This window comes from Phyllobates terribilis, unplaced genomic scaffold (genome assembly GCF_046119375.1).
Source record: "Phyllobates terribilis strain yellow unplaced genomic scaffold, ASM4611937v1 Scaffold_2__4_contigs__length_985480577, whole genome shotgun sequence".
Lineage (NCBI taxonomy): Eukaryota > Metazoa > Chordata > Amphibia > Anura > Dendrobatidae > Phyllobates > Phyllobates terribilis.
Genome location: NW_027362762.1, coordinates 741,345,350 through 741,371,900, shown reverse-complemented (window position 1 = coordinate 741,371,900; position 26,551 = coordinate 741,345,350). Strand labels below are relative to the sequence as shown.

Genomic DNA, 26,551 nt, shown 5'->3' with positions numbered 1-26,551 from the left:
CAAACAATATTCCTGGTGATCTAGAGCTTTTATAGATAATATTCATGGTGCTCTAGAGAGTTTATAAACAATATTTAGATTATATCCCTGGTGATGTAAAGATTGTATAAAAGTATATTCCTGACCATTACAAGTGTTATACATAATATTCCTGGCGATCCAGCAGTTGTATTAGTAATATTCCTGGCGTCATAAATGTTTTATAAATTATTTTCTTAGTGTTCCAGAATTTCAAAAAATTATATCCCTGGTGGTCTAGAGGTTTTCTAAATTATTTTCCTGGTGGTTTAGAGGTTTTCAGAATTATTGTAAAAAATAGGAGTTCCACTGTACAGAGTTGCAGTGTTACATTCTGCACATCTTTCACATCCGTCCGCTTTGAGGGCTGATAAAAACTGACCGATGGGGATGCTAGTTGTGCCAGTTGACCTATCCTAAGAATAGGTCTTCAACATAAAAATGCTGGAAAAGTTATTGAAATTTACAGATATGCTATAAAATATAGTGCTGTTAGTGTGCTCTGTGCCCTTTAACAGTTCATTCAATTCATCATTGAAGACTAATGTTAAACTAAAGGGCCAATTCATCAAGACTGGCGTTACTAAGGGGCATGCAGGAATAAGAGGCGCACACCACATACACACTACAATGAATTCGGTGCATCTTATCAGTGGCATGCGCCTCTGTGCTCCTCCCCAGAAATGTTACTCCAGTCAATGATTGGAGTAACATTTTTTGGCGTAAGAAATGTTGGCACTTTAGCTGAATTTAATGGGTGGGCATAGCCATGCCCAATCCTGCCCACTCTCCAGCTTTGTCCATTTTGGAGGAGTTGCTTCAAACTTGCCAGTTTTCTGGGATAAAAGCTTGTATAATGGTATAATGTTTTACACCTATTTATTTTTCTTTTAGTCAAACAACAATCAACAGTGGCTACAAATAGATTTCCTTGTGACCAAGAAAATTACTGGAATGATGACACAAGGGGCCAGATCTTTTGCAAGCGAGCTGTATGTGAAGTCCTACGTTGTTCAATTCAGCGACAAAGGAAAGGACTGGAAATCTTATATGGACACGTCCACATCAATGGACAAGGTAACTATGGATTTACGTAATATCAACAGAATTAGCGTGTAAGGGTTTTACCTAGGAGAATGGTAATGCCCAGTTATTTTATACATTTTCAAGTGGAATAAGAGAGGTACGTCACAAGTTAGAATAAAAAGATGCCCCAGAATTGCTGGTTCATGGGACATGCATATACAGTATATACTGAAAGAGACATTTCAGGAGAGCTGGGGGGTCTTCTTGAAGTTGAAAATGTTTGTGATCCAAGACAAAATGTCTTCAAAGAAAAAGTTCTAAGAAGTATTTCTAGAACTGTTCTGTTGAACTCTATGAGTACTCTTGGTATTACAGCTTTTCTATACTGAAGTTAATGCGGAAAATACAGGCTTACAGCACGCCACCGTCATACAAGCTGCTACTCCATTTTTTTGGTACTCTACTTTTTTGTGTCCTCCACTGTAATCATGCTATTTTCTACTGCATAAAACGCTCTAAAGGAAGTGCACAAATTTAAGAAGCACTCCCATTAAACATGTTATGGGCTAAATAAAGCTGTGTAAATGTTACTCACTGATCGCCGTCTTCTCCAGTTTCCAGCGCTGCTACAGTCCACTTCTCACTCCCATGAATGTAGTTCCAACTCGCCGACTCACATTGGGGTTTATGTGTGAGCTGGAAATCACTTTAACAATGTGAGCCTATGTAGTACCAGAAGAAGGCTCAATAGATTTATTTTCTAATAGCAACTTCCAGCTCACAAATAATCCCCAGTGTGATCCGACAAGTTGGAATAGGCACCACATGACCCAGAAGAGGACGGAAGCGGCGCTTGAAATTGTAAATAATGGAGACTGGTGAGTGCAGTAATGCACCGACACTTCACTATATATACATTCACACAGGTTTAGCCCATTCATTTGAGATTGGTGGAGGTAGCTCATCAGTTTGGGATAGCTCATCAGTTTGAGATTGGTGGAGGTCCGACACCTGGCACCCCCATGATCCGCGGAAATCAGCCCCAGCAGTGGCTGGATATAATACAGCGGCCCAGTACATTGTTTAGTGACCGTTCAGGAGCCCACAGACCTTTTTGATTGAGCCGCCCACTACTCTGAAACACCCAGTAAAGTAACGAGTTGCCACAACAGTGATATCTGTGGGCACACAGTGCTCCTGAACTGTTTGTGTGCTCGCATGCAGGATTCTGCTCAGGTAGGGATCACTGTCTGCAAGTTTTTTGGACACCGAAGGCAAGGATTAAAGGGGTTGTCCATGAGGAAATTTTAGGCCCTACAGAGTGCCAAATTTTACCGCTGGGCAACACACAGTGTTACCTGTGCCAATTCCAGTAGTTGTCATGTGACCACAAGTAGGCGATTTGTATAGTCGTGGTCACATGCTGAACAGAGTCTTTGTTGCTTCTTAATACAGAGATGCGGCTAAGACTCTAGTTGGCACGTAACCACAACTTTGCAAGTCACATATTGACTTGCATATTGCAATTGTAGTGGTTTGTGTATTACACTCTGTTAGGATTCAGCAAGCTAAAGCTCCTGATGAAGATTTCACCAGGGGTGGACAACCCCTTTATTACATGGTATACTTTTATATGGGCTAAGCCCGCATATGACTGTGTACTTAGTTTGTGTTTGGGGGTTAGGAGGGGGGTGACAGACTGCCTTTATTCATGTCTTTTGTCTACTCCTAGGTATATATCAGTCTTGCAGTTCTTTATGCTGTAATCGTGTCATTTGCTTAAAGGGAATCTGTCACCAGGTTTTTACTAACCCATCTGAGAGCAGTGTGATGTAGGGACAGAGACATTGATTCCAGTGATGTGTCACTTAATGGGCTGCTAGCTGCAGTTTTGATAAAATCACTGTTTTATCTGCTGCAATTTGGACTTTATAACCCCGCCCACATCACTGACCAGCATATTTCTGTTTACGCTGTGCATAGGCAGAAAGCAGCAAATCAGTGGTGGGGGCGGGGTTTTACAAAGCTCATGAATATGGAGAACATGGTAGCAGGTGTACTAGTTCTCGAGTGATAATCTCTTGCTGATAAAGCAGTAGTTTATCTAAACTACAGCAACTAGCCCAGTAAGTGACACATCGCTGGATTCAGGGTTAAGGATTGAAAACTAAAATAAATTCTACTATTGCTATTTCAGATATTCCAAGGTAACAACAATAGCCATGGATATGCCAAGAACGAATTCCATCCACCGATATATTCACGATATCTGAGGATAATTCCCAAAATTTGGAATCAAAGCATTGTAATGAGGCTGGAAGTCTACGGCTGTGATGTATAAATCATTGCACTGTTTGTGCTGGTTTTCATGGTACCATCAGTTAGTTACAAGGGTTGAAGTTTTCTGTACTCCAGAAACTCAGCTACACAATCGTTATACTTTATAGTGAATTCTTGGTTCTCAACATTCATCCAATTTATGTTTTTCTGATTTTCTTTTTAGTGTTTTATTTATAACTTTTGTTCAGGACTGTTTTTATCATTATTATTATTATATCCGTGCTTCCTTTTACAAAAGCTTATTATTCATTTGTGACAATTTTTCTACATCTAAATTCCATCTAATATCCTGTACAAGAATGGATTTCAGTGACTTTCTGTAACCATTTATACCATGGACTTTTTTAATAAACTAAACCGTATTCTACAATAAAAAAAATGGTAATACATATGTCTGTGAGTTCATTTTAGTATACACAATTATTAGTGAGTATTTGACCATATCATCATTTTTATGCAGATTTTCCAACTCCGAGCTGTATAAACTCAATTGTTTATTGGATGAAGCAGATCAGGTGATGTGTATTTGTGCAATGATGGAGGGTGAGGTCTAAGGATACATCGCACTTTATTAAGGAGAGCACAATTATCAGGCATCTTGTTTTTCTCAGACATAATGGGCCAAAACAGAGATTTAACTGACTCTGAAAAGTCAATTTTTTAAAAAAGTCTTACAGAAGGATGCAGCTTTCTTGAAATTGCTAAGACATTGGGGCATGATCACAGAACCATCAAAGGATTTGTTGCAAATAGTCAACAAGGTCGCAAAAAATATGTTGAGAAAAAAAGATGCAGATTAACTGCCAAAGTTTAGAGAAGAATCAGACGTGAAGCGACCAGGAAGCCATTATCCTCCAGTGCTGTTATATTCCAGAACTGCAACCTACCTGGAGGCCCAAAAGTACAAGGTGTTCAGTGCTCAGAGACATGGCCAAGGTAAGGAAGGTGGAAACCCAACCACTAATATAATAAATATAAATGTTAACCCCTTCACGACCTTGGACGTATATGTACGTCCAAGGTCGTGTCCCGGCACTTGATGTGGGTTCCAACGCTGAGCCCGCATCTTTCCCCGCACATGACAGCTGATCTGATCACCTGTCATTTGCTTCTAACAGCTGCAGGTGGATCCACGATCCACCTGCGGCTGTTAACCAGTTAATGCTGCTGTCAATCTCTGACAGCGCCATTTAACTTCCACTGGCCGGAAGCGCGTTGCGAGACCCGCCTATTGGCGCCCCTATCACATGATCATGGGGCGCTGATGTTTTGTCATGAGTCAGAAATCTGCAGAAGACCCCTGTGCCTGTCATTGTGAATCCCCTATAGCCGTGGCCGGCAATCATAGGAGATCTTGATTTCTGCTAGACATAGGGCTAAAGCAAACATATCATTGGTGCAATAGCTCATCATAATGCAAAATGCACCCACCACCTCCCAGGTTGCACCAATGCTATACCCGCCCCATATATATATATATATATATATATATATATATATATATATATATATATATACAGTACAGACCAAAAGTTTGGACACACCGTCTCATTTAAAGATTTTTCTGTATTTTCATGACTGAAAATTGTACATTCACACTGAAGGCATCAAAACAATGAATGCAATTCCCAAACATTTCACAGGATATTTTTGTTCAATCTCTTTAATTACACCTGAAAATCTACCCTTCAATGGACTCTCAGTTGTTTCATTTTAAATAAAAAATAGTGGCATGCAGAACCAGGCCATTGATGACTATGGGCTGTGCATTATACTGTATGGATGACTATGTGCTGTGCATTATACTTCATGGAGGACTATGGGAAGTGCATTATACTACATGGAGGACTATGGGGGGTGCATTTTACTATATGGAGGACTATGGGGAATGCATTATACTACATGGAGGACTATGAGGAGTGCATCATACTACATGGAGGACTATGGGCTGTGCATATTACTATATGGAGGACTATGGGGGTGCATTATACTATATGGAGGACTATGGGGAAAGCATTATACTACATGGAGGACTATGGGCTTTGCATTTTACTATATGGAGGACTATGGGGAAAGCATTATACTACATGGAGGACTATGGGCTTTGCATTTTACTATATGGAGGACTATGGGGGTGCATTATACTATATGGAGGACTATGGGGAATGCATTATACTACATGGAGGACTATGAGGAGTGCATCATACTACATGGAGGACTATGGGCTGTGCATATTACTATATGGAGGACTATGGGGGTGCATTATACTATATGGAGGACTATGGGGAAAGCATTATACTACATGGAGGACTATGGGCTTTGCATTTTACTATATGGAGGACTATGGGGAAAGCATTATACTACATGGAGGACTATGGGCTTTGCATTTTACTATATGGAGGACTATGGGGGTGCATTATACTATATGGAGGACTATGGGGGTGCATTTTACTATATGGAGTACTATGGGCTGTGCATTATACTTTATGGAGGACTATGGGGGGTGCATTATACTATATGGAGGACTATGGGTTGTGCATTTTACTATATGGAGGACTATGGGGGGTGCATTATACTATATGGAGGACTATGGGGGGTTCATTATACTATATAGAGGACTATGAGGAATGCATTATACTACATGGAGGACTATGGGCTGTGCATTTTACTATATGGAGGACTATGGGGGTGCATTTTACTATATGGAGGACTATTCGGGGTGCATTATACTATATGGAGGACTATGGGGGTGCATTTTACTATATGGAGGACTATGAGCTGTGCATTATACTTCATGCAGGACTATGGGGCGTGCATTATACTATATGGAAGAATATGGGCTGTGCATTATACTACAGGGTGGGTAATTTATATGGAAACACCTAAATTAAATGGGAATAGTTGGTTATATCAACTTCCTGTTTGTGGCACAGTAGTATATAGGAGGGGGAAACTTTTCCAGATGGGTGGTGACCATGGCGGCCATTTTGAAGTTGGCCATTTTGGATCCAACTTTATTTTTTTCAATGGGAAGAGGGTCATGTGAAACATCAAACTTATTGAGAATTTGATAAGAAAAACAATGGTGTGCTTGGTTTTAATGTAACTTTATTCTTTCATGAGTTTTTTACAAGTTTATGACCACTTATAAAATGTCAGAAGAACAATAAGGGTTCGCACGGTTAGAAAAATTATTTTGTGCTCAGGAGGAAAATAGTCCACTGATATCAAATCTGAACCTCTGGCACTAATAAATGAGGAAACAATCATATATCATTTCAAAAATATTTGTTTTAATTCCAAAAAGTGACCATAGTGAGATAATGACCAACGGAACGTTTCGTTTCGGCTAATTGCCTTTATCGAGGTTTATCTGTGTCAATGAAAAATATTACCGGGTGGTACTCCTATATGCTAATAAGTAAGTTGCATAGCTTTTTATCCAATCTGATATATACTTTGAATATCTTTGTCTCGCTTTTCCCTTTACCTTTGGGGCATACACATATATATATATATTGCACTATGTCTCTGAATATCCTACTTCATGATTGTTCTGAAACCAATACCTTTGGAACTCTGGGTTTGCCTTTCCCTTCTACATAGCATTGGATGCTTTTCTTACTGAGCAACATCATTATTATGATGATGATTATTATTTTTTATATTAGGTACAATTTGCACTTGAATATGATCACCTATATTTGAAACAAGTGACCTACTACTTGACAACCGTGCGTATGAGCTTTATGTATGTCAAAATTATATACGTATGTAAAATGTGTGGCTTTATTATTTGTGTGATCTTATTAAAATGTCATATTTTTCATTGACACAGATAAACCTTGATAAAGACAATTAGCCGAAATGAAACGTTCCGTTGGTTATTATCTCACTATTAGTGTTGAGCGAACATGCTCGACACTGCTCGGTACTCGCCCAAGCATCACTCTACTAGGGATGTTCGGCGAGCACCGAGCATTTCCGGGTTACTCGGGCGGGAGCTCGGGTCTCCGCCCTGCATGTTTGGCGCTCTTTACAGAGCCAATGAACATGCAGGGATTGCCAGCCAGTCACTGTAATGCCGCAGCCATGTTGTTTGTGGGCATTACAGTGTTTGGCTGGCCGCACAGCGTCACCTCGAGTATTTAAAACCGGGCGCCGCCATCTTGGACACAGTCGCTCCGGATCAGACAGTGTAGGGACAGCGCTGCTGATTTAGGGAGAGATATATTCTGCAAAATAGTTAGTGTAGGGTCTGTAAAGGCTGCCAGATCAAACAAACAGTCCTTCTCAGGACTAATATCCATCCCAGGTATATCAGGCAGGCAGGCAGGCTGTATAGGAGACGCAGTGGTTGTACCAGCAAACGCTGCATTACAGTCCTGTGTGCTGCTCCTGTTGCTGAAATTGCTGGACTTAGCTCCAGGTCCCGGGGGCCAGGAAAAATCCTTTTTTTTTATCTAAATCCTCTTTTTTTTTTCCTCCTTCACAATGTACAAATACCCATCTTATTAACCTTTTGGTGCCCCCCCCCCAAAAAAAAACAAGTGTGCCTCTGATTTTTCAGACACAAATATATCTGTTGAAAATAGTCTGGTGTAGGCCAGAGAAATAGAGGTGTGGTTTTGCAGTTCTATGGGCCATTTGTATCTAAAAAAAACAGTTTGAGTGTGTCGCTCACTGTTCAGCCGCAAATATATATATATTTTAAAAAGCCTGGTATACACCAGTAAATTATTACTGTGGTTTTGATGTTCCACGGTAAAACATCTCTATTATCCTGTTTTTGCCATTTTTTGCTGTATAAAAATAATAAGTGTCTCCCTGATTTTTCAGACACAAATATATCTGTTGAAAATAGTCTGGTGTAGGCCAGAGAGACAGAAGTGTGCTTTGGCTGTTCCACGGTAAAAAATCTCTATTATCCTGCTTTTTGCATTTTTTGCTGTAAAAAAAAAAAAATAGTGTCTCCCTGATTTTTCAGACACAAATATATCTATTGAAAATAGTCTGGTGTAGGCCCGAGAAACACAAGTGTGGTTTTGCAGTTCCACGGTACAAACCTCTGTATTACCCACTTTTGGGCCATTTGTATCTAAAAAAAACAGTTTGAGTGTGTCGCTCACTGTTCAGCCGCAAATATATATATATTTTAAAAAGCCTGGTATACACCAGTAAATTATTACTGTGGTTTTGATGTTCCACGGTAAAACATCTCTATTATCCTGTTTTTGGCATTTTTTGCTGTATAAAAATAATAATAGTGTCTCCCTGATTTTTCAGACACAAATATATCTGTTGAAAATAGTCTGGTGTAGGCCAGAGAGACAGAAGTGTGCTTTTGCTGTTCCGCGGTAAAAAATCTCTATTATCCTGCTTTTTGCATTTTTTGCTGTAAAAAAAAAAAAAATAGTGTCTCCCTGATTTTTCAGACACAAATATATCTGTTGAAAATAGTCTGGTGTAGGCCCGAGAAATACAAGTGTGGTTTTGCAGTTCCACGGTACAAACCTCTGTATTATCCACTTTTGGGCCATTTGTATCTAAAAAAAACAGTTTGAGTGTGTCGCTCACTGTTCAGCCGCAAATATATATATATTTTAAAAAGCCTGGTATACAACAGTAAATTATTACTGTGGTTTTGATGTTCCACAGTAAAACATCTCTATTATCCTGTTTTTGGCTGTATAAAAATAATAATAGTGTCTCCCTGATTTTTCAGACACAAATATATCTGTTGAAAATAGTCTGGTGTAGGCCCGAGAAATACAAGTGTGGTTTTGCAGTTCCACGGTACAAACCTCTGTATTATCCACTTTTGGGCCATTTGTATCTAAAAAAAACAGTTTGAGTGTGTCGCTCACTGTTCAGCCGCAAATATATATATATTTTAAAAAGCCTGGTATACACCAGTAAATTATTACTGTGGTTTTGATGTTCCACGGTAAAACATCTCTATTATCCTGTTTTTGGCATTTTTTGCTGTATAAAAATAATAATAGTGTCTCCCTGATTTTTCAGACACAAATATATCTGTTGAAAATAGTCTGGTGTAGGCCAGAGAGACAGAAGTGTGCTTTTGCTGTTCCACGGTAAAAAATCTCTATTATCCTGCTTTTCGCATTTTTTGCTGTAAAAAAAAAAAAATAGTGTCTCCCTGATTTTTCAGACACAAATATATCTGTTGAAAATAGTCTGGTGTAGGCCCGAGAAATACAAGTGTGGTTTTGCAGTTCCACGGTACAAACCTCTGTATTATCCACTTTTGGGCCATTTGTATCTAAAAAAAACAGTTTGAGTGTGTCGCTCACTGTTCAGCCGCAAATATATATATATTTTAAAAAGCCTGGTATACACCAGTAAATTATTACTGTGGTTTTGATGTTCCACGGTAAAACATCTCTATTATCCTGTTTTTGGCATTTTTTGCTGTATAAAAATAATAATAGTGTCTCCCTGATTTTTCAGACACAAATATATCTGTTGAAAATAGTCTGGTGTAGGCCAGAGAGACAGAAGTGTGCTTTTGCTGTTCCACGGTAAAAAATCTCTATTATTCTGCTTTTTGCATTTTTTGCTGTAAAAAAAAAAAATAGTGTCTCCCTGATTTTTCAGACACAAATATATCTGTTGAAAATAGTCTGGTGTAGGCCCGAGAAATACAAGTGTGGTTTTGCAGTTCCACGGTACAAACCTCTGTATTATCCACTTTTGGGCCATTTGTATCTAAAAAAACAGTTTGAGTGTGTCGCTCACTGTTCAGCCGCAAATATATATATATTTTAAAAAGCCTGGTATACACCAGTAAATTATAACTGTGGTTTTGCTGTTCCACGGTAAAAAATCTCTATTATTCAGGTTTTGGTAGTTTTTTCCGTAAAGAAAAACAGTAGTGTCTCCTGACTGTTGTGACACAAAAATATATCTGTTGAAAATAGTCTTGTGTAGGCCCGACATCCCAGTGTGGTTTCGCAGTTCCACGGGTCAAATCGCTGTACTATCCAGTTTTGGGCCTTTGGTATCTAAAAAAAAAGCAGTTTGAGTGTGTCGCTCACTGTTCAGCCGCAAATATCTCTATTTAAAAAAGTGTGGTATACCCCAGTAAACAATAACTGTGGTTTTCCTCTTCCACGGTTCTAATCTACTCTTTATTACCCTTTTTCCATTGATAGTGCAAGTGTAAGCTATTTTACTTAATTTACAATGGACAAGGCGTGTGGCAAGGGACGTGGAAGTGGACGTTCTGGTGATGGTTCGTGCAGAGGACGGGGCCGTGGCCAAGGTGAAAATGTGCCACAACCAACAGCCACATCTTCTCGCTCCCACTTCTTGACCGAATTACTAGGGAAGCACAGAACAACACCAGTATTGAGAACTGATCAGTGTGAACAGGTTATTAATTGGATATCAGACAATACTTCCAGTTACCTGGGCACCACCACCTCCGGTCTGTCTTCCACACGGTCAACTCTTAGTAGCCGTGAGTCTCGACCGCATACTCCTCCTCACCCTGATGCTCCTTCCTCCCACCATGCCGAGTGTCGTCAGACAGCAAGTGATCTCACACTTGGACACTCTGAAGAGCTGTTCACTGGTCCATTTCCATATTTGGGCCCCTCGCCTGATACGCTTGAAGTGGTGGAAGAGGAGATCCCATGTTGCGATGCCCAAATATTTGAACAGCCACGGCCACAGGAAGTCGACGTTGGCAATCTGTCACAAGAGGTGGACGATGACGAGACACAATTGCCAGGAAGTGAGGAGGAGGATCGTGGTGCGCAAGTGGAAGAGGAGGAGGTGGTGGATGATCTAGTAACTGACCCAACGTGGAAGGAGGATGTGGAACCCCAGGGGTCTGGTTACCACAGTAATAGCAATATTACGTCTGTGAGCAGGTGGGAGGTCTCCTGGTCAGGAATCCTAAGCATGCCACACCTCCTGCCCAGTCCTGGGAGGGGAAGAACTTCCCCTATATAAACTGGGGCTGAGGTGGGGTTAGAGTAGAAAAAGAAGGAGAAGGAGAAGAAGAGGAGTCCCAGACAGAGACACAGTCTGGTCTGGAGTGGAGCAGTTGCAGGGAGAGCAAGATCAGGAGCTCTGTGGGAGCAGTGATAAAAGGAGTCAGAGACTGGAAGCTGTAGAGCTCGTCCTGACTGAAGAGATATCACCGGACACGGAGTCCGAGGCTGTGGGGACTGTTCCATACCCAGCAGCAGAAACCGACCGGCAGGGGATTTCAGGTCCTCTAGCCAAGAAACCCGAAGGCACGGTCAGACGCAAGGGACCAGCACCGCCGTCCTGGAGCGGAGGCTACCAGAAGGCCCCGAGTCACCGGCCATACGGGTGAGCACCACACGGTACACTCAGGGACGTGGGCTACTTTTACCCGCTTCTAGCAAGGTAGCCAGGAAGAGTACAATTAGTTGGGGAGGCCTACAACTCCGCCTGGCCAGGGGAGATCCTATCTACTCACGGACTGACCAGACCCCGACCGCTAGCCAGTACTCCCGGGAGGGTCTACCTTTGCCACCAGTAAAGACCCTGAACTACACCGCACCGTCTCTGAGTGGTTCCTGGTGCCTGCGTGCAATTCTACCATCCCCATCATCCACGTCCGCTGCCCTGAGGCCATACCCCTCCCGTTGGGGTTTATACTACCCACGCTGCACAACTGTACCACCGGCCTCAGCGGTCTGCCCTGCAGCGGCGGTTTCATAACCGCATTCAACGGGTGGCGTAGTCGAACACTATAACATCGTATGCTAATTCCGCCACTTAGTTTGACACCCTGGGCACGGACCGGGTCACCGCCACGAGGACTACTATCCCCAACAGATCCGGCTCCGGGTATTCCCCAAACATGGCCCAGGGGGCGTGTCAACTTTTGGCGTAGTCGGCAGGATCCCGTGCCCGCAACCACCGGGTACTGCGCGCCTGAAAAAGAACTGTTAAACTTACCTGTGGTGAAGATTCCCGCCATCCGTGGAGTTTTCCCGCCATCCGACGCCATCTTTTGCCTTCTTCCCGCCATCCGTGGAGTTTTCCCGCCGTTGGACGCCATCTTGAGGACGCCGCGCGGGAAGAAGAGGGGCGTGGACTCCGAAAGCGCGCGAGAACTGAAGCCCCGCCTCACGTCCGGACGTTGCGTAAGGTCCTGGAAGGAGCCCAGCAGACGCCGACGTCACAAGAGCGCGACGGAAGGTCCTCAACCCTGACGATCCACTGCGGAGTCGCGGCCTACGGAAGAGGATCATCGCAAGGTAGGCCACGGTCCACTAGGGGGGAGGAGGATGTCGGATACGGAGGAGAGCTTCACTGCCACAGCCACCGCCAGCGCCACCGCTGCGGCGATCATGCCTTTCACCATGCCCTATATCCCGGGGGCAGCCTGGCTACCCCAGTACTCAGGGGAGTCACATACCCTAAATGACTTCAGAGAAAGGCTGGATAGCCTCTTCCAGGTGTACCCCCTCACAGAAGAGCAAAAAGTGAGCATCCTGGTGGCTCAATTAACAGGGGCAGCCCAAAGGGAGGTAAAGTCCTGGCCACTTGGGAGGAGGAGGACTGTCGCAGAGATACTAGCCCGGCTGAAGGACACCTTTGATACCCGTACCTCAGCCGAGATCAAGCTTAGATTCTACGGGTGCAAGCAGCGAGCACATGAGAATATAAGGGACTATGCACTAAACCTACAAGAGGCCCTAAGAGCCATTAAGCAGGCCGACCCTGACGGCGTGGGAAACGAAGACAAGCTGTTGACTGAACAATTTATAGAGGGTCTACATTGTAATGCCCACCGAACCCAGTTGCGAGCAATGGCCTTACAGGACCCTCATCTGGACTTTGCACAGTTCAAGGACAGAGCCATCCGGGTGCTCCGAGAACCGGCACCAGGTGGCGCTGTGACCCACAAACGCCCTGCTACCACTTACCACCAGGAGACGGCGCCCTTGTCGGCAGGGCCTGTGGGAGCTGATGCGCAGGCTTTAAACAATGACCCGGCTACAGACCTGCACCATCAGGTCCAAGAGCTAACTAAAAGCGTTGCCGCGCTAACCCGAACTGTGCAGTCTTTACAGGTTTCTACTCCAGGGAAGATCCAGCTGGCATCCGGACCGGAGGATATCCCGTGGCGCCGACCAAGGAGGACCCCACCGGCCAGAGGAAGACCCAGCGACCGATACAACGAGGACGGACAACCCATCTGCCGCCGCTGCAATCAACCCGGACATATGGCAAGGTACTGTCCTTTAAACTGGCACAACCTGGGGTAGAGGGCCAACCTCTAGGAATAAGATCACCAGGCCCATCGAACTGGCGTGACAAATACGTGGGAGGACGTCCAGTCTTGCCTGTAGTACTGGATGGCATTCCTATGAGTGCCCTACTTGACACCGGGTCACAGGTCACCACCATCCCGTACGTGCTCTTCAAGCAGTACTGGAATGACTCGGATATAACCCGCTACCCAGACGACGACTTGAGTATCATCGCCAGCAATGGTCAGCCCGTGCCACAGATCGGATTTAAAGAGATGACCATTAAAATCGGTAAAGTCGAACTGGCAGCACAGGGACTGATCATTGTAGACATTGACAAGCGCGAGAGTCACCCAAAGATAACTCTAGGAACTAATGTGATTGAAAATTGTCTTGCAGATGTGATTCTCATTTTACAGCAGGTTGCCAAGAACGCCAGCTCCGGCCAGCAGCGAGTGCTCCAAAAAGAGATCCGGGCACTAATGCGACGGCAACAGGTGGAACTCTCCGGTGGTGAGATTGGTAGCGTGAGAATGTGTGACCCTTTCCCTATTGCCATGCCCCCGAAAAGTGAAATGATGATTTGGTGCCGGGCAGCTATTGGTCTGAGAGGTAGAGATTATCAGGCAATGGTAGAACCAGTCTACTCAGATAGTAGGCCCACCATTTTGACGGCATGGGGGGTGGTTGATGTACGCCATGGGAGGGTGCCCGTTCGCATAATAAATATCGGGAAGAGGGAAGTGTACCTGCCCCGGTATGCTACGCTAGCCAAATTGTATACCATCAACCAAAATTCTGTACAGTCCGTGGAACCCTTGCCTCCATCTCATCCAGAGGAAGGTAACGGCTCTAAGCAACAAATGGAGGACTGGTGTCGGCAACTGCATTTGGGTACTGACTCCACTCCTGCTCACCAAAAGCAGGGAGTCTACCGGGTGATCCAGGAATACGAGAAAGTGTTCAGTAAACACCCGCTGGACTTCGGGCGAGTAAAGGGAGTGGAACATCACATCCCCACGGGAGATCATCCTCCCATAAAGGAAAGGTATCGTCCCGTACCTCCTGCACATTACCAACACGCCAAGGGGATGCTTAGAGACATGAAGGAGGCTGGGGTAATCAGGGATAGCTGTAGCCCCTGGGCAGCTCCACTAGTCTTGGTTAAAAAGAAAGACAACACCATGAGAATGTGTGTAGATTACCGGAAAATCAACCGTATCACACACAAAGATGCGTACCCCTTACCAAGGATAGAAGAGTCTTTGGCTGCTTTAAAATCTGCTAACTTCTTCTCCACTTTGGATCTCACTAGCGGGTACTGGCAGGTTCCTGTAGCAGAGGCGGACCGGGAGAAGACCGCATTCACCACCCCGATGGGACTTAGCGAGTTTACCTGCATGCCGTTCGGACTCTGCAACGCACCAGGAACCTTCCAACGATTGATGGAATGCTGTCTGGGACACCGGAACTTTGAGACGGTCCTGCTGTACCTGGACGATGTTATAGTTTATTCCAAAACCTACGAGGACCACCTGAAACACCTGGCGGAAGTGTTTGAAGCCCTGGCAAACTACGGTCTGAAGGTGAAACCGTCGAAGTGTCACCTGCTAAAACCAAAAGTGCAGTACCTGGGACACGTGGTGAGTGCTGATGGAGTGGCTCCCGACCCTGATAAGATCACCGCGATTAAGGAATGGCCAAGACCCTCCAGCGTAAAGGAAGTGCGGCAGTTCCTCGGGTTGGTAGGCTACTACCGAAGATTCATTCCCGGTTTCACCAAAAAGGCAGCTCCTATGCAGGACCTCCTGATAGGCCAGTCCAGGAAAGCCAAGAACCAGAAGCCGCCCTTCAGATGGGAGAAGCTGGAAGAAGAGTCCTTCCGCCAGCTGAAGATGGCCCTCACGGGGGATGAAATCCTGGCGTACCCTGATTACAGCCAGCCCTTTATCCTCTACACCGACGCAAGTAACATCGGGATAGGAGCCGTACTGTCCCAGATCCAGCAGGGGAGAGAACGGGTAATTGCTTACGCCAGCCGAAAACTGCGACCCACCAAAAGAAACCCTGAGAATTACAGCTCATTCAAGCTAGAGTTCCTGGCAGTGGTGTGGGCAGTCACCGAACGCTTTAAGCACTACCTCGCCTCTTCCCGGTTCACCGTGTACACGGATAACAACCCGTTGACACACCTGGACACTGCAAGACTCGGTGCCCTGGAGCAGAGATGGATGGCCCGCCTGTCCAACTATGAGTTCACGATCAAATACCGGGCAGGACGCTCCAATACCAACGCGGATGCCTTGTCCAGAATGCCAAACCTACCGGACGTAGGGGAAGATCCAGAGGAACTGGAAGAAGTTGAACTCCCCGCGTTCCACCGTCATGGGACTACCCAGTATTCCCACCGTGTAAGGGGTAAGCAATCCACTACGTTCAACCCCTTACCTCATTACAACTGGGCGGAAACGCAAGACAGTGACCCCGCCGTCCGACTAGTGAAGGAGATGCTGACCCAACCAGATGCCCGCCTTGATCCAGACGCTCCGGAGGAGACCAAGCAACTGTGGGCTGAGAAGAGTCGACTGTTCCTTTACAAGGGGAAGTTGTGCCGCAGAATGGTTAACTCCCGGACGCATGAACTGATCTGGCAAGTAGTGGTGCCAAGAAGAGACGCGGCTATGGTACTGGAGGCATACCACGACGGAGCTGGGCACTTCGGATGGAAGAAGCTGGAGTTCCTGCTGCGCGGGCGGTTCCACTGGGTAGGCATGAGAGGAACCATCGAGAGGTGGTGCAGAGACTGTGGTCCATGCAACCTAAGAAGGAAGGACCGTGCCAGCCAGAAGACCCCCCTGCAGTCCATCGTCACCAGGCAGCCGTTGGAACTGGTAGCCTTGGACCATGTAAAACTGACCCCCAGCGGAAGTGGCTACGTCTATGCGTTAACAATCGTGGATCACTACTCCCGGTTCTTGGTTGTAGTCCCCGTCAAGGACTTAACGGCTCAAACAGCAGCTAGAGCCTTCCAGCAGCACTTCTGCCGTCCACACGGATACCCAGAGCAGGTGCTGACGGACCAAGGACCTGCCTTTGAAGCGGAAGTCTTCCAGGAGTTCTGCACTCTGTATGGCTGCCGGAAGATAAGAACAACACCCTATCATCCGCAAACCAATGGACTCTGCGAGAAGATGAACCAGGTGGTGATAGACCTTCTGAAAACATTGCCCCTGGAAGAACGCAGTCTGTGGACTGAGAAACTGCCTGATCTGGTGGACCTATACAACCACATCCCTGTAGGTTCTACCAACTGTACCCCGGCTTACCTAATGAGAGCAAGACCTGGTAAGCTGCCTGTTGATCTGGATATGGGAGTCCTGACACCCGAGGACACTTCATCAGAAGCAGACTGGGACACAGAGAGGCAGCAGCAGTACCGGAAAGTACAGGAGAGCGTTGAGCGAAGTCTCTGTCAAGCAAGAGAAAGACAGGAGAAGACTTACAACCAGTATGCTCCCGCTGTTCCCCTGGTACCTGGAGAGCAGGTCTTGAAGAGGAAAAGACGGCTCCACAAGTTGGACGACCAGTGGGAGAAGGACCCGTACACTGTACTGCCATCAAGCCATGAAAACCCGAAAGTCTGCACAATCAGTAAGGATGGAGGAGAAACCACAGCCATTGTCTCCCGAGATCACCTGAAGAAGTGTCCCGAGCAGCTACGAAACCCTGAAGAAGATCAAGAAAACCCTCGACCCGCAGAGGAAAGGGAAGAGATGGTCAGTACTGTACTCGGAGACTTCCCTCGGTCTTGGACACAAGTAAATGGCGCTGTTGTGGTACCCGTCCTCACCTTCCTCCAGCCAGCATCCCAAGTGCCTACGGAAAAACAGGTAGAGCTGGAAGAGCAGCCGGTCCAGGAGGCAGAAGACCCCACACAAGCAGACCAAGAGAATCGACCCTCTGCTTATAGTGAGCCTGCCGTGCCCCTAGTGAGCCAAAGAGTCCGTAGACAGTTGCCCAGCTTACCATTGACAGCTCCTACACCCTGTAGTGCAGGACCAGTTAGTGAGCTCCGTAGGTCTACTAGGGCCACTAGAGGCCAGTTGCCCGTACGTTGGAGGATCTAAAGTGTTCAGACTGTTTTATTGGTATTTACCTGTTTACTGTTGCTTGTAAATAATTATGTTTTTCCAGTTATTTTATAGGTGTCTTTTGTGGATTAACCAGAACTCTGTTGTATATATGTTTGGAGCGTAACCCAGGAACGGACTAAAGACTGTTAAAGACTCGGGGCAGGACAGACCCCTACCTGGTTACGGCTCCCTGTTCTTTGGTGAAATGGACACCCTTTTTGCTTCAAAAATTGCACCCGGTTGCGGACACTCCGTGACCACCCTAATGTGTTTTTCCCTATTGTATTGTTCCTGTTTATACCCTGTTATGTTTTCAAAAATATGTTTAGTCCCGGAGTACTAAATTTTACTAGGGGGGAATGTGGAACCCCAGGGGTCTGGTTACCACAGTAATAGCAATATTACGTCTGTGAGCAGGTGGGAGGTCTCCTGGTCAGGAATCCTAAGCATGCCACACCTCCTGCCCAGTCCTGGGAGGGGAAGAACTTCCCCTATATAAACTGGGGCTGAGGTGGGGTTAGAGTAGAAAAAGAAGGAGAAGGAGAAGAAGAGGAGTCCCAGACAGAGACACAGTCTGGTCTGGAGTGGAGCAGTTGCAGGGAGAGCAAGATCAGGAGCTCTGTGGGAGCAGTGATAAAAGGAGTCAGAGACTGGAAGCTGTAGAGCTCGTCCTGACTGAAGAGATATCACCGGACACGGAGTCCGAGGCTGTGGGGACTGTTCCATACCCAGCAGCAGAAACCGACCGGCAGGGGATTTCAGGTCCTCTGGCCAAGAAACCCGAAGGCACACGGTACACTCAGGGACGTGGGCTACTTTTACCCGCTTCTAGCAAGGTAGCCAGGAAGAGTACAATTAGTTGGGGAGGCCTACAACTCCGCCTGGCCAGGGGAGATCCTATCTGCTCACGGACTGACCAGACCCCGACCGCTAGCCAGTACTCCCGGGAGGGTCTACCTTTGCCACCAGTAAAGACCCTGAACTACACCGCACCGTCTCTGAGTGGTTCCTGGTGCCTGTGTGCAATTCTACCATCCCCATCATCCACGTCCGCTGCCCTGAGGCCATACCCCTCCCGTTGGGGGTTATACTACCCACGCTGCACAACTGTACCACCGGCCTCAGCGGTCTGCCCTGCAGCGGCGGTTTCATAACCGCATTCAACGGGTGGCGTAGTCGAACACTATAACATCGTATGCTAATTCCGCCACTTAGTTTGACACCCTGGGCACGGACCGGGTCACCGCCACGAGGACTACTATCCCCAACAGATCCGGCTCCGGGTATTCCCCAAACATGGCCCAGGGGGTGCGTCAAGGACATCCAGAGTGAGGCCAGCAGCACACAGGGGGAGGGAGGCAGAGTACCCCAACAGGCAGGAAGAAGCAGTGTGGTGGCCGCAGACAGAAGGCAGGCAACCGTTCCCCGTAACACCAACACGAGGGACGTTGCCAGTGCAAGCGGTAGGTCTTCCAGAGTCTGGAATTATTTTAAAGACTCTGCTGATAACCCCAAAAAGGCCATATGTTCCACCTGCCATGCCAGCATCAGCACAGGTGACAAAACTACCAGCCTGACCACCACCAGCATGATCAGGCACATGGCAGCAAAGCACCCGACTTTGTGGGGCGAAACCCAGCGTCCACGACCAGTGTCAGCGGGTGTCACCACTGCTTCTTCCACTGTTGTGTGTGCAATAGAACCCCCTGTTGTGTGTGCAAGGCAATCCCCTGTCCATACTGCATGCAAAGATGCACCCTCCTCTCAGTCTTCACTTGTTATGGCAGTTTCTCAAGAAACAGCATCAACGTCCACGTCCACGTCCCACCGCAGCGTTCAATTGTCCATATCCCAGACCTTTGAACGAAAGCGGAAATTCGCAGCTAACGCCCCACAGGCCACAGTCCTAAATTCGCACATTTCACGACTGCTTGCATTGGAAATGCTGCCTTTTAGGCTGGTGGAGACGGAATCCTTCCGCAATCTTATGGCGGTGGCCGTCCCTCGGTACTCGGTCCCCAGCCAACACTATTTTGCCCGGTGTGCCATCCCCGCACTACACAAGCACGTGTCCCAAAGCATCTGCCGTGCCCTCAACAACGCAGTTGCTGGGAGAGTCCACCTGACAACGGACACGTGGACAAGTGCTTGTGGCCAGGGACGGTACATCTCTCTGACGGCACACTGGGTAAACATAGTGGAAGCCGGGACCCAGTCGGACCTTGGGACGGAACACATCCTCCCCACACCGAGGATTGCGGGCCCTATGTCAGTCAGAGTTGCCCCCACAGTGTACAGCTCCTGCGCATCCTCCTCCTCCTCATGTTCAGCCTCCATCTCAGATATCACCACATCAGTTACAAGCTGGAAGCATTGCAGTACTGACTCCGCCAAGCGGCAACAGGCTGTGCTGAAACTCATAAGCTTAGGTGATAAACCTCACACTGCTTGTGAGTTGTGGACAGCTGTGAAAGAGCAGGCAGATCTGTGGCTGAGACCGCTGAACCTACATCCCGGCATGGTCATGTGTGACAATGGCCGTAACCTGGTGGCGGCTCTGAGGCGAGGTGAGATCACACACGTACCATGCCTGGCTCATGTGCTTAACCTCGTGGTTCAGCGGTTTCTTAAATCGTACCCCGAGTTGCCAGATCTGCTCGTGAAAGTACGCCGCCTGTCAGCTCATTTTCGCAAGTCGGCTACAGCTTCCGCCGCCCTTGCTGTGTTGCAGCAGCGTTTGCAGCTTCCGGCACACCGACTGGTGTGTGATGTCCCCACACGTTGGAACTCTACCCTCCACATGTTGCAAAGGATTTGTGAGCAGAAGAGAGCAGTTGTGGAGTACCAGCTGCAACAAGGCCGTCGATATTCAGGTCAGACTCCACACATAAGACCTCAGGAGTGGACCTGGATGTCTGACATATGTACCATCCTGACAAACTTTGAGGAGGCCACCAAGATGGCGAGTGGCGATGACGCCATCATTAGTGTCAGCATCCCACTTGTCTGTCTTTTGCAACGCTCTCTGCAGAGAATTAAAGAGGAGGCATTGCAGCCAGAGTATGATGAGATGGATCAAGAAGCCGTAGCGGGCGATTACACACAGCCCAGCCTCATCTCATCCCAACGTGCATTGGGGGACAATGAGGAGAGGAGGAGGAGGAGGAGGAAGAACAGGAGCTGCTATCATGCGTTGTAGACGGTAGTACCTGTACAAGTGTCATACCGTCGGTTCAGCGTGGGTGGCCTGAGGACAGGGGGGAGGAGGAAGAGGAGGAGGAGAGCATGGTCAGTCGTCATCTTGGTGAGGACACTGAAATCTTGGCCGTTACCAGTCTGGCACGCATGGCTGACTTTATGTTACGCTGCCTTAACCGTGACCCTCGCGTTGTCAAAATGTTGGGTGACAGTCATTACTGGTTGGTGACACTTGTAGACCCCCGCTACAAGGAGAACTTTCACTCTCTTATTCCTGAGGTGGAGAGGTCTACAAAAATGGGGCAATACCAGAAGGCCCTTGCTGCAGAACTCTTAAAAAAATTCCCATCTGAACACGCTAGCGGCAGAAGTCACAGTTCGTTGCCCAACCAAGGCATACAGGCGAGAGAGATGCAACTCCAATCCAGCAGAGGCAGGGGAACACTGTCAACGTTCTGGGACAGTTTTCTGACACCCGCCCAGCTTACAGGCCCTGAGGCGCGGGGTACTCTCACAAGGAGTGGAAAGTTTCAAAAGATGGTGAGGGAGTACCTTGCCGATCGTACCAGCGTCCTCCGTGATTCCTCTGTGCCTTTTAATTATTGGGTATCCAAGCTGGACACTTGGAATGAACTCGCTCTGTATGCCTTGGAGGTCCTGGCCTGCCCTGCCGCTAGCGTGTTATCGGAGCGTGTTTTTAGTGCCGCTGGGGGAATTATAACTGATAAGCGCACTCGCCTGTCAACTGACAATGCTGACAAGCTGACCCTTATCAAAATGAACAAGGGTTGGATTGGGCCAGACTTCTCATCACCACCAAATGACAGCAGAGTAACATAAAGTCAAATCCACTGTGTTATTTCGGGAGGTGTATTCACATGCACCGCTTCACACCCACACATGGGTATACGCTTCCTCGTTTCGGCTGTTTAATCTTCTTCTCCTTATCCTCAGCCTCCACCACCACTATACCACCAGGGTGCCAGCATTGCAAGTTCCTCCATCGTAATTTTTGGCAGCTTTTGCTGGGAAAGCATAAGCAAATACCAAGGGACACCCACTCCCCAATAATGGGACTTATGTTTGTAATATGCTGTACTGCATGGCTCTTGTAAGGGGCATTGCAAGTTGCTCCGTCCTAATTTTTGGCAGCTTTTGCTGGGAAAGCATAAGCAAATACTATGGGAGACCCACTCCCCAATAATGGGACTTATGTTTGTAATATGCTGTACTGCATGGCTCTTGTAAGGGGCATTGCAAGTTGCTCCGTCCTAATTTTTGGCAGCTTTTGCTGGGAAAGCATAAGCAAATACTATGGGAGACCCACTCCCCAATAATGGGACTTATGTTTGTAATATGCTGTACTGCATGGCTCTTGTAAGGGGCATTGCAAGTTGCTCCGTCCTAATTTTTGGCAGCTTTTGCTGGGAAAGCATAAGCAAATACTATGGGAGACCCACTCCCCAATAATGGGACTTATGTTTGTAATATGCTGTACTGCATGGCTCTTGTAAGGAGCATTGCAAGTTGCTCCGTCCTAATTTTTGGCAGCTTTTGCTGGGAAAGCATAAGCAAATACTATGGGAGACCCACTCCCCAATAATGGGACTTATGTTTGTAATATGCTGTACTGCATGGCTCTTGTAAGGGGCATTGCAAGTTGCTCCGTCCTAATTTTTGGCAGCTTTTGCTTGCAAGGCATAAGCAAATACTATGGGACACCCACTCCCCAATAATGGGACTTATGTTTGTTATATGCTGTACTGCATGTGACGCGCCCCCTGGGCCATGTGTACACGTGTGTGGGATACCCGGTGCCGGGTCTCTGGGGTCTGTAGTCTCCGTGGCGGTGACCCGGTTCCGTGGCTCAGGCTGGTCAAACCAGTGGCAATCTTTCTTAGGTTTTGAGGTTAATTGTCCGACTGCGCCACCCGTGGATTGCGGTCAGGGAGTACCACCGCTGCGAGGCAGACCGCTGAGGCTGGTGTTGTGTGCGCAGCATAAAATGGGATAACTCCCCTCGGGAGGAGTATAGCCTCAGGGCAGTGAGTGTGGATGATGGGGGTGATGGTGCACGAGCGCAGCAGGAATGACTCAGAGTCTTTGCAGTGCAGTTCAGGGTCTTTACTGATGATTATAAGGTAGACCCTCCCGGGAGTACTGGCTAGCATAAGAGGCCTGGTCAGTCTGTGAGCAAGCAGGAGTTCCCCTGGCCAGGTGGAGTTGTAGGTCTCCCCGTCTGTCTGCACTCTTCCTGGCTACCTTGCTGTAAGCGGGTAGAAGTAGCCCACGTCCCTGAGTGTACCGTGTAGTGCTCACCCGTATGGCTGGTGACTTGGGGCCTTCTGTTAGCCTCCGCTCCACGACGGCGGTGCTGGTCCCTTGCTTGTGACTGAGCCTCTGGGCTTCTATGGCCAGAGGACCTGAAATCCCCTGCCGGCTGGTTTCTGCTGCTGGATATATAAGTCCTCACAGCTTCGGACTCCTGTGTCCGGTTCCTATTGTCTTCTGCCAGGGCGAGCTCTGCTCAGCTTCCAGCCCCTCGTCTTTAGCTCCTAGCTCCTACAGAGTTCCTTGCTGTTACTTTCCCTTGCTCTCACTCTGACTGTTCTCTGACTCACTCAACCCCACCCCAGATCCAGTTTATAAGGGCAGAATTCTCCCCTCCCAGGACTGGGGCAGGAGGATGTTGCATGTTTAAGGGATCCTGACCAGGAAACCTCCCACTTGCTCTCCGACGTAATCTCTATTACTGTGGTGACCAGACCCCTGGGGTGCCACACATGGCTCTTGTAAGGGGCATTGCAGTACCTCATAATTTTTGGAAAGCATTCCATTCACTGCTTAGGCCAACAGTGCACAGGAGACCCAGTTGCTATAAATGGAAAAAAAGGTTTAGTTAACGCCCCCTGACCTCAATGTCATTTCCAAGGGGCATTGGAGTGCCTCGAAATTTTTGGTAGGCATTGCACTCACTGTATGCCCTATAACTGTGTAGCCGAACCGCTCCTTTTGTTACAGAAACATATCCTACAAGACATATCTGGTTGACTGGCCTGATATTGATGTGAGTGGTCCCTGTTCCTCCTGCTCTTTCTCCTTTGCCACTACCTCATCCATCATTTATCACCTGAAGCTTTGTTTTAACGGGAGTCATAGAACTTGGATAGTAGCAGGAAAACATCCAGCAATCCTCAGAGGAGGTAGGATATGCGCCAAAACACTGACCTCCTCAGGCCTAGCCGCTACTACATACGTGCGCTTGCATTACAACAAAACAAAGCAGATGCTAACTTCTATCATCCTCATCATGCTCCTCACCTTGGCACTCTCAACTCCCCTGATGGAGAAGCCAGGGCCCACCGGAGGAGTCTGATAGTCCGGTGGGCTCGGCCAATGCTGCCCTAAAGCAGGCCAGGCTAAGAAAAGTGTGGGAAAGGTTACCGGTACAAATAGGGGTGGCTGGGGACCGAGTATGGACACCCGGCCACCCCCTGGAGGCTGGGGAGCAAGCGGGGACACCCGGCCACCATGCGGCTGGGGACTGAGTATGGATACCAGGCCGCCGACACAGCCATGGCGTGGTGGCCAGATTCCGCCTCCACATGCCTAAAAGGCCCAATTTAAAGTGCAAGCAAGCAAGCAGTATGGTATTGCAGCCTGGGGGTGGGTGGGTGGCAGGCTGCATACTTGCGCTTGCATTGCAAGGAATGGGAGAGGTACAATTGAACACTGCCCTGGGACAAGGACTTGAATGGGGATAGTTGCAAGTCTGCAACGACAGGTGCAAGGTGGGAGGCATCTTCGCATGTACCATGAACAGGGGTTTGGCATGCACACACTACAGCGGAATAGGCTCTCCTTCCCACTAAATGCACTGGGGAGGGCACAGGTAATGTTTTGGTATACGCGCTTAATCTTATGTATATGGCACACCAGGACAAATAGGGGCGGCTGGGGACTGAGTATGGATACCTCGCTGCCGAAGCAGCCATGAGGTAGTGGCCAGCTTCGGCCTCCTCTAAACTAAAAGGCCCCATTTCAAGTGCAAGCTAGCAGTATGAATTGCAGTCTGGGGGTGGGTGGGTGGCAGGCTGCACACTTACACTTGCATTAAAAGAAAACATAGCAGATGCTAACTTCTGTCATCATCATCATGCTCCTCACCTTGGCACTCTCAACTCCACCGATGGAGAAGTCAGGGCCCACCGGAGGAGTCTGGTTCTCTGGTGGGCTCGTCCAATGCTGCCTAAAGCAGGCCGGGCTAAGAAAAGTGTGTGGGGGGATGTTCCAAGGAGAAATGGGGGCGGCTGGGGACCGTTTATGGACACCCGACTGCCCCCAGGTGGCTGGGGACCGTGTGGACACTCGGCCGCGGGGCGGCTGGGGACTGAGTATGGACACCCGGCCGCCGGGCGGCTGGGGACTGAGTATGGATTCCAGGCCGCCAACACAGCCATGACGTGGTGGCCAGATTCCGCCTCCACATGCCTAAAAGGCCCAATTTCAAGTTCAAGCAAGCAAGCAGTATGGTATTGCAGCCTGGGGGTGGGTGGGTGGCAGGCTGCATACTTGAGCTTGTATTGCAAGGAATGGGGGAGGTACAATTGAACACTGCCCTGGGACTAGAACTTGCATGGGGATAGTTGCAAGTCTGCATCTTCTGATGCAGCAAGGATCACTTATGATGGGCACACTTTTAGACAGTGACCTGGGAGTCAGAGATGCTTCCAGGGGTCTTCCCCATGCTGTTCCCATGTCTTTTCAGCACTTTATGCATGTGTCACACAGCACATGGCCAGATAAGGTTGTAAAATGTTAAAATGACATTTCCCGGTGAATGCATTTGTCATAGTTGAAAGCAATACAAAAGTGCAAAAACGCATAAAAAATGCTACTTGTGAACATAGCCGAAGGTGTGGAGGAGTATTTTTGTTTTTGGTCATTTATTTTAACTTATACACAAGTCTTTTCCCTGGAAAGGATGTTCCTTAACATATTTCACAGGAAAAAAGTTTCACTTTCATTTTATTGTGAGCCTGTAAAAGTGGCTTAATACCTCTGACCACGTTGTTGACAGCAGTGACCTGGGGGTCAGAAATGCTTCCTGGGGCGATCCCCATGCTGTCCCCATGTCATTTGAGCACTGTCACTATCGTTTTGGGCACTTGTTAGGCTTTTAAAAGACTGCCGGGGGTGCCACCGCAAAAATGCTCGAGTCTCCCATAGACTAACATTGGGCTCGTTGCTCGGGTCGAGCACCCGAGTATCACGGCGAGCTCGGCCCGAGCTTCGAGCACCCGAGCATTTTAGTGCTCGCTCAACACTACTCACTATGGTCACTTTTTGGAATTAAAACAAATATTCTTGAAATGATATATCATTGTTTCCTCATTTATTAGTGCCGGAGGTTCAGGTTTGATATCACTTATAAAATGTGTTCAAAGCGCTGCCCATTGTGTTGAATTGTCGATGCAACCCTCTTCTCCCACTCTTGATACACTGATAGCAACACCACAGAAGAAATGCTAGCACAGGCTTCCAGTATTCGTTGCTTCAGATGCTGCACATCTC

The 26,551-nt window shown here is 47.5% G+C and overlaps 1 protein-coding gene across 1 annotated transcript in view; it reads left to right on the top strand.

Annotated features, from left to right (window-relative positions):
* F5 (coagulation factor V) overlaps nucleotides 1-3,703 on the top strand; it is a 119,788-nt gene extending 116,085 nt beyond the window's left edge. Inside the window, exons 25-26 of the mRNA XM_073667233.1 lie at nucleotides 913-1,095; nucleotides 3,242-3,703. Coding sequence (XP_073523334.1) covers nucleotides 913-1,095; nucleotides 3,242-3,385 — 327 coding nt within the window. The 3' untranslated portion in view covers nucleotides 3,386-3,703. The remainder of the gene's footprint in view (nucleotides 1-912; nucleotides 1,096-3,241) is intronic.
* Nucleotides 3,704-26,551: the final 22,848 nt, after the last annotated feature.